This window comes from Penicillium arizonense (genome assembly GCF_001773325.1).
Source record: "Penicillium arizonense strain CBS 141311 chromosome Unknown PENARI_contig003, whole genome shotgun sequence".
In the NCBI taxonomy this organism is placed as follows: Eukaryota; Fungi; Ascomycota; class Eurotiomycetes; order Eurotiales; family Aspergillaceae; genus Penicillium; species Penicillium arizonense.
Genome location: NW_019173280.1, coordinates 1,926,594 through 1,934,595, shown reverse-complemented (window position 1 = coordinate 1,934,595; position 8,002 = coordinate 1,926,594). Strand labels below are relative to the sequence as shown.

The 8,002-nt window shown below is 46.0% G+C and overlaps 4 protein-coding genes across 4 annotated transcripts; 3 read left to right on the top strand and 1 right to left on the bottom strand.

Annotated features, from left to right (window-relative positions):
- Nucleotides 1–606: 606 nt before the first annotated feature.
- On the top strand, nt 607–2,028 carry PENARI_c003G03198 (M20 family metallopeptidase; the record flags this gene model as incomplete). The annotated part of the gene is made up of 4 exons (XM_022628217.1): nt 607–699; nt 753–1,561; nt 1,621–1,760; nt 1,811–2,028. The coding sequence occupies 4 exons, from the start codon at nt 607–609 to the stop codon at nt 2,026–2,028; spliced, it is 1,260 nt and encodes a 419-aa protein (XP_022491495.1).
- Nucleotides 2,029–2,538: 510 nt separating this feature from the next.
- Nucleotides 2,539–4,473, top strand: PENARI_c003G00695 (putative MFS allantoate transporter; the record flags this gene model as incomplete). The annotated part of the gene is made up of 9 exons (XM_022628045.1): nt 2,539–2,681; nt 2,742–2,900; nt 2,956–3,015; nt 3,071–3,329; nt 3,384–3,647; nt 3,697–3,797; nt 3,849–3,914; nt 3,979–4,213; nt 4,264–4,473. 9 exons carry the CDS (start codon nt 2,539–2,541, stop codon nt 4,471–4,473), a joined length of 1,497 nt encoding a protein of 498 aa, XP_022491865.1.
- Nucleotides 4,474–5,352: 879 nt separating this feature from the next.
- PENARI_c003G09118 (uncharacterized protein) lies at nt 5,353–6,974 on the top strand (the record flags this gene model as incomplete). The annotated part of the gene is made up of 3 exons (XM_022628635.1): nt 5,353–6,082; nt 6,337–6,913; nt 6,968–6,974. 3 exons carry the CDS (start codon nt 5,353–5,355, stop codon nt 6,972–6,974), a joined length of 1,314 nt encoding a protein of 437 aa, XP_022491471.1.
- Nucleotides 6,975–7,589: 615 nt separating this feature from the next.
- Nucleotides 7,590–8,002, bottom strand: PENARI_c003G05489 (uncharacterized protein; the record flags this gene model as incomplete). Its single annotated transcript, XM_022628380.1, has 2 exons — nt 7,590–7,918; nt 7,984–8,002. The coding sequence occupies 2 exons, from the start codon at nt 8,000–8,002 to the stop codon at nt 7,590–7,592; spliced, it is 348 nt and encodes a 115-aa protein (XP_022491529.1).

The window sequence follows — 8,002 nt, the reverse complement described above, 5'->3', positions numbered from 1 at the left end:
CCCTTCCACTCACATAGGATACGGGCTGCCAAGCATCGCCGACACTGTGGCTCCTCGTGCCCTTGGGATTGCAGTTTTTCTTCGTCGCACTTGACCTTACGGATCCGGCAAGTTCGGCACCCTTAATTAGCTGTTAACCGGTGCTGCAAGGGAGAGGGTCTGTGGATCCTTGCCTGTCCGGGAACGGGTCTTCCCCGGTTTATGCATTGTCGATAGGACCAGCCTTCGCGAAAATCCGGTCCATGTACTGTTCCATTCGTCTCGGCTGGCTATGCCAGGGATTCCAGAAGTACTATAAAGTGTTATACAGTCACACGCGACGGTCGCGTAAGAAAGAGCAGATATGAAGAGGGGAAGAGGAAGAGGGGGAAGAACAGAAGGAATGTTATCAGGCTCCACCCAAGCCGAGCTCTCGATGCCGATTGGCTGCGTCGGCTGTTCCTCGGTGGATCCCGATGCCGAGAGCTTACCCAGATCTTACCCTGTGATTGGCTCGACTATATGCCGTTGCATCGCCTATTCCCCTGTTCTGGCACGACTTAAAACGGACGAGATGGTTCAAACTTCTTATTCTCAACAATCCTGCGTAATTTGATTCTCAGCAAGATGAATTTCCCCGAATCTCAGGGCCGCTTTTTGAAAAGCGTGCAAGATGCGCTCCAGCGCTATGATTCACAACTCAATGACATCAACCACAAGGTAAGGGACGAATGATTCCAGCCTATAGGAGACATGAAGCTAATGCAACTCAGATCTGGTCAAATCCGGAGCTTGCATATGCAGAATTTGATGCCCATGATCATATCTGCGCGCTCTTTGAAAGCCTCAAATCCGAAGGGTATTCAGTCCGCAGAAAGGCGTATGAACTAGAGACTGCGCTCGAGGTTGAATACACCTATGGCAGCGGAGGCCGAGTTGTGGCTTTTAACGCCGAATATGACGCTCTTCCTGGGATTGGTCACGCGTGTGGCCACAACCTCATTGCGACAAGCTCAATCGCGGCATTCATTGCCACCTGCGAGGCCATGAAGGCTCAAGCTGAATCATCGTCAGTATCGGGATTCACCGTGCGCCTGCTAGGTACTCCCGCTGAGGAGTCGGGTGGTGGCAAAGTGCGTCTTATTAACAAGGGAGCATACAAGGGCATTGATGCTTGTCTTATGGTCCACCCCGTACCGATGGTACCTGGAAAGCCAGAGTTGATGAGCATGGCAACTACTCTCGAAGGAGGATTCCTGGCCAATGACAAAGTCAAAGTAACTTTTACGGGCAAGCCTGCCCATGCCGCGGCGGCTCCGTGGGAAGGAATCAATGCACTGGATGCTGTGGTGGCGGCATATGTCAACATTTCTCTTCTCCGACAGCAGATTCTACCAACCCAGAAAATTCATGGAGTCATTGTGAATGGAGGAGAACGGCCCAACATTATTCCTATGTCTGCGAAAGTCGACTATTATATTCGCTCTCCCACCAAGAAGACACTAAAGCCACTAACTGAAAAGGTGCTGAAATGCTTTGAGGCTGCTGCGACTGCTACTGGGTGCAAGGTCGAATTTGAATGGTATGTTCCATCCATATTCATCTTCAAATACTGCATGACTTACTTTAATACATGAATAGGGGCCCTTCATATGACGATCTGAAGAGCAACTGGCCAATCTGCGAAAGTTATACCTCGGCAATGCGAGCGATGGGGTATCATACCCTGCTTGACAACTCAGGAGAAAAGAGCGCCCTTGCCGGAGCATCTACAGATATGGGTATGCATGTACCAGATTCACCTCCAGAAACCCAGCTAAAACTTGTTTAGGAAATGTTTCTTACGTCGTTCCTGGATTCCACGGGCTTTTCGCCATTCCTGTTGATGGCGTTAACCATACGCCAGAGTTTACTAGCGGCGCTGGATCCCCTGAGAGTTTCAAACGTGCCATTGGCTGTGCAGCAGGTATGGCTATGGTTGCTTGTCAAGTCTTGGTTGATGATAAGTTTGCCGAGGATGTCAAGAAGAACTTTGAGGAAGATAGATAAAGTGTGATCAAACTAGCAAATCAAATAATGCAGCACGGCAATCAAGATAGCTATTATAACTTGAAAATGGTCTGTTATCTGTTGAAGAGTCCCAGTCGAAGGCCTCGGCCTCCACCTATCAGTGTTTAATCATGTCACGAGCAACCCAGCTCGCTTTTCAACACTATAAAGACGACCCACTTGTCTTATCCGGGGAAAATAACCTAAAGTAAACGCCAGGCCAATCAGAGCCTCTCGCCGTGGTTGAAGGCTGCATCTGTACTTTCTAGTATCTTTGCCACAAATCCCATTCCGCCAAGTATTTACTAGCCTTGCCGACACAGCCAATGAGTACATAGCCCAAGATAGCTCCCGGTCTTGTATTATCTAGGCTTCTCATATTGCGGGGATAAGTCTATCTTTATACCACAACAGAGTCAAGGTCAAAATCTCATATAAATAAGATGGCCAATATGACCTTCTTCTGTCTCGTTCTCACATTTCCATTTTCCTTCGATACTCATTCTCATGATGTCGACTTTATCAAACAAGAAAGAAGTAATCCAAGCTGATAACGAGATTGATAAACAAAGCCTTGATAATGGAGCACTTGAATCTTCATTTCAATTCTCCGCTGCTGCAGAGAAGAAGTTGGTTCGGAAGATTGATTTGATGTAAGTGTATCTTGGAAAATATCTTCCAACTCGAAGTCTAATGAGGAACTTTCCCTCTAGGATTCTCCCAATCATGGTCTTTGCATATATGCTTGCCTTTCTTGATAAACAAGCCTTGGGCTACACGGCGCTCATGGGGATTCGGGAGGATCTGCATCTTGTAGGTTCTCAATATAACTGGTCGTCAAGCATATTCTATTTCGGATACTTGTTTTTCTCGTGAGTAGTCCTGAGCTTAGAAAAGCCTTCCGCCATCCTACTTACCAAGGATCAGATATCCCGCATCTCTTTTGATGGTCAAATTCCCGCTAGGAAAATATCTTGCTACCAGTTTGTACGTTACACGATGCTTCCCCGTTTCGTCGATTCCGTTTCTGACATGATTGAAGCATGCTTTGGGCCATCGTTCTGGCTTGCCATGCTGCATGCACCAACTTCAAGGGTATTATGATAGCCCGGTTCTTCCTTGGATGTACAGAAGCCAGCCTCTCACCAGGTTTCACTCTGATCACATCGCTGTGGTATCGAACATCCGAGCAGCCACTTCGTCATGGTATTTGGTTTTGTGGAAATTCGATTTCTCTCGTGTTTGGCAACTTGATTGCCGTAGGCATCCTACAAATTAAAAGTGCCCTCGAGGCATGGCAGGTAAAATAGTGAAACAACTCAAAGCCAAGATTGTACGCTTACCCCGTTATCTAGTGGCTGTTTATCATATTCGGACTCGTAACATTTCTCTGGGGAATCGTGATGTTATTCCGTCTCCCCGATTCCCCGACTACCGCTAGCTTCCTCACGGATGAAGAAAAGCTTATTGCAGTGGAACGCCTGAAAGCTAACCAAACAGGCTACAAGACCACAAATATCGATGGCTCTCAAATGTGGGAGGCATTTATCGATCCGAAGACTTGGCTTCTTGCGGTCTTGATATTAGCTTCCAACATTCCAAATGGCGGATTTACAACTGTAAGCTAACTGTTTAAATGTTGGAAATCCATGCACTAACAACTGTCAGTTCAACGGATTGGTATTGAAAGGTTTTGGCTTTTCAACTTTCCATACCCTCTTGCTTGGTATTCCAGGCGGTGTGATCGTGTTTATCTTTGTGCTTTCATCGTAGGTTTCTCTCGGATATCACTGACAACAATGCTAATAGATTTCTTATAGCGGAATCATCTCTTCGAAGGTTCCTAAGACCCGTTGTCTTGTGATGGTTGGATGCAATATCATCAGGTAAAAATATTCGTGAATAGTTGTTGATTATCCCGTCGCGGAAATAAACTAACGCATTGAGCAGCATTATTGGTAGCGCTCTCGTCTATGCGACCACACCAGTTGGTTCTCGATATGCAGGTCTCCTCCTCATGGGAATATACTCTGCAGCAATGCCTGTCTCAATGGCGATGATTAGCTCCAACATTGCAGGATTCACTAAGAAGGCTACCGTCAGTGCTATTTATTTCATCATGTACTGCACCGGCAACATCGTTGGCCCGCAGTTATTCTTTGAGAAAGAGGCACCAAAATATCAGGTATCGTTGCAAGACTCTAGTTTTCTTCTTCTTATCTAACATAAATTTAGAGTGGCTTCCTTGCAATCATCATATGCTTGGTGATCTGCGTGCTCGATTGCTTACTTCTCTTGTTCTATCTTAGATGGACAAATAGCCAACGTGATAAGAAGTTAGTGGTGGAAGCGGAATCTCAACCGCAAGAGAAAAATGCGCAGCCTGGAGCTCAGTTGCTGGACACTACAGACTTGAAGAACCAGAGTTTCCGATACGTTTATTAGAGATATTCATTTTACCAACTAGATATCTCAGGCCAAGGAACCCTGCCTTTGTATATGCTTGTCCGTCATTGGTTAAAGTCAATTTTCTTTTATAAATTCTCGATGTGTTCTGGGATCTTGATGCTATTTATATTCGCTGTCATTGCGATCACCAGAAACTGTCTGTTAAGACCTATTCGTTCTCTTGAAGAGTCTACTTCTCACATTACACTTTCTTTCATTGAAACACCTGACCGCTGCTTCAATGTTTCATATACATAGCTGGGATAGAGGTAATTCAATACGAACAATAATCTAGAAACTACATACTACAATACAGTTCGTGGAATGGGACGTGATATTCGGCAACCAAATTCTTGTTATACGGCAACCAGTGCAATAGTATTACCAGTCCCCCTTCGCATCATTATTATTAAATAATTCACCGGTCCCCTCCGGGGCAAACATCTTGTCTAACCGGGTGTCCGGATCGGAGGGGACCCCGCCTACGGCACACCTTCCTCTCGGCCGGTCTTAGGCTCACTCAATCTTTGATATTAGGAATGAAATACTTAGCAAAAAATAATTACACATCTCAGTTAGGTTTAGCTGGTTGCCGCATAATACGTTCGGTTGCCCCTCCACTCAACATTCTGTAGTGTTTTGTGGTATTTTCAATTGTGTAGAGCTTTTACGATCACCAAGAGAACCGGGTGTTGACTGCCAAGATGGTATATATCTCTGATGATTTTTCACTTTGTCTTTTCCAACGTCGGCTATATCTTCTTATGAATATGCCCTTTTCAAACTTCTCCATAAAAGCTGAGTAGGCCCACTCACGTGATATCGGCAATGCCTATATCGCAACATGTCCTTCATTCCCACATCTGCACATACAAAATGGAGTCACTGCCACCAGAATTGATCTCCCGAGTGGTGGACTACATTATTTCCGATAGAGATGCAGGAAGACATCCTCGTATTTCCCTGGCCCCATATGCCACTCTGGACCGTCGCTGGCAGGCCATCATTGAAAGACAGACGTTTTCGGATATCTGCATCAATACCACTAAGCGATTGGAAGAGTTTCAACGGCTAGTATCTACCACACACAGAAGAGCTTCTATCCGAATAATTGCGTTGCGCGTGGAGCTAGAGTCATACGATGTAAAAGCGCGCGCCCGATTCGAGACAGACGAGGAACGCCAACGAAACAACAAGATCTTCACTACGACTATCAGCACTCTTTTTAGAACCCTCTCAGGCTGGTCAGATATTGCTGGAATACATCTGGGCATCAGGGCACAGTCCCCTAGCGACTATCTCGCTCTTAAGAGCAATGGAGAGATAAAGCAACGACTACGAGAGGCCAAATCACGAGTGAACGATCTTCTTAGTCAGAGATATGAGAGATCTTACCTTGAGTTCTCCAGAACAACCACTGATTCCGAGTGCCCGCCTGTCTTTGCGATAGCCTCTCTCTCAATCCAAGGGCTCGCAAAAGAGCGGCTAATCGAGCCCGCGTCGAGTGTGCTTATTGCGTCAAAGCTGCCGCGGTTAAACTGCGTGCGGCTGTGTATGAAGGATGATTGCAAGCGAGACGAGCAATTGAGAGAACGTCTTCGTAATGGTAAGCTAGATTCTATCAAGATGCTACATAATATGGTCAACAAACCTCTTTTTTAGATTTTGCTCATAATCTTCACTTGTTTCCTGCTAGTGTACGGTACCTAAGTCTACAATTCCACTATTTGCCTCCTAGGGATGAGAACTACCCTCCTCCTGATGTGACGGTGGATGGAATAGACCTTTTAAGCTCGCACTTGCGGAATTTTTCTCAGCAACTAGAGAGTCTCCATACTAACCAATGTGTGGTTGGCCCAGAATTGTTTTCGCCGTTCAGTCCGCAGGACGACGATACCAACCTGCCATTCTGGCCGAATCTGATTGATGTTATTGTGGAGTATCCGCAAGTAACACCGTCTGGAGAGTGGCTCTGTCAAAGGGAGCCAGAGGAGGCTGTGGATGATGACACGGACGATTCTTACGACTATTTCCTAGAGAATGAGAACGCCTATCCCGAATACGTGCGGATTCCTCTCGAGGATCGCAAGAGGAACTATTTCCGAACAAGGATCATTGCGGGTTCTGTCGATAGATTTTACCTTTCGGCTGGTCGGGCGGCCCTCCGAATGCCTAAGTTGAGAGAGATGAGGCTCGTGAATACTTCCCGCCCGGAGTACTCATTCGAGTATAAAGTGCAAGCGGGAAGGGCGAAGCTCATCTGGAGCAATGAAGACATGTCCGACCCAAGTGAAACCGACGCTTCGGCAAGATTAGAAAAGGCTAAGCGCATATATCAGCCGGATGAGCAGGTCTTCCAGATTTGGAGAAAAGTTGCCCTTCAACACACTGGAAGTGAACTCGAGGTTGAATTTACAGAGTGGGGAACATGGAGAATGTGTATAAATTGATACATGCCACCCAAGCCCATAAATTAAGATGATACACCGAGACAGTAGGCTTCACCCAGCCAGAAGCTGTTTGCGGGGGAAGAATGTCAGCGTTCGGAACCGATAGTAAGAAATTAACAAGACTCACTTCGCAGGCACTATAGAGTCTAGTCCCATGCGTCTATCGCGGTCGAGTTTGTTAAAAAAGTACGAAATGTGACAAAGAAAGCAAGCCTTGGACGATACCCGATCGGGTATGTGGCTAACCCTAATCATGGATCTGTAATTAATGATTTAATTACATACATTAAATTACCTAGATACACCTCTTACATTGCATACTAGATACAGATTTACATATGTATGGCTACTCGTACATACCTACCTAGGTATATCATCAATATCTCTGGGCCAAGTGACCCTTGATGACTTGGAGGACTACTGCGATCAGAGAGCAGAGACTGCTTGAGGGGAGGTCTTTGAGCCTAGGAGAAATTCCCGGTTTCAATAGCTTTTGCATGAGATGAAAGTTACAATATTCAGATTCACAGAAATTCAAGTATGAGACGTGGCATACAATCAACATCTTACAAATGAAACTTGCCTTTGCCGCTTTTGTTAGATAGACAGACATGACGAGTAAGAGTTTCAGTCCTTTCCATACATAAAAGCTAGCTCACTCCATCAAAGCGATGAGTTGCCTGCGGGTTTTCCAGCCTGAGGGTAGAAACGACTACTGCCAGCCACATTCTCACGGCGACGGGTATCCGGATCTTTATCTACCCTCTGGTCAGGTTTGTCGGCCTTAGGGTCGTAAGTCCCCGCAGGCTTTCCAGCTTGAGGCATAAAAGTAGTGCTGGCAGCAACCTTCTCGCGATCCTGATTCGAATCTAATCTGGAGTCAATCTTGTTGACTATATTGCTATTGTGAGGACCGGCGGTGCCCCCGCAAGCACCACCGTCGCCATGGTTGTATGTTGATCCAGGATGGGAACCTGGGGCGTCTTTGTTATCTAAATATTTGATTAGATTTTCTGATTGCATACATTAATTGGAGAAGCAGAACAGTAAACTCTACCTCTGCCGCTGTCAGACAT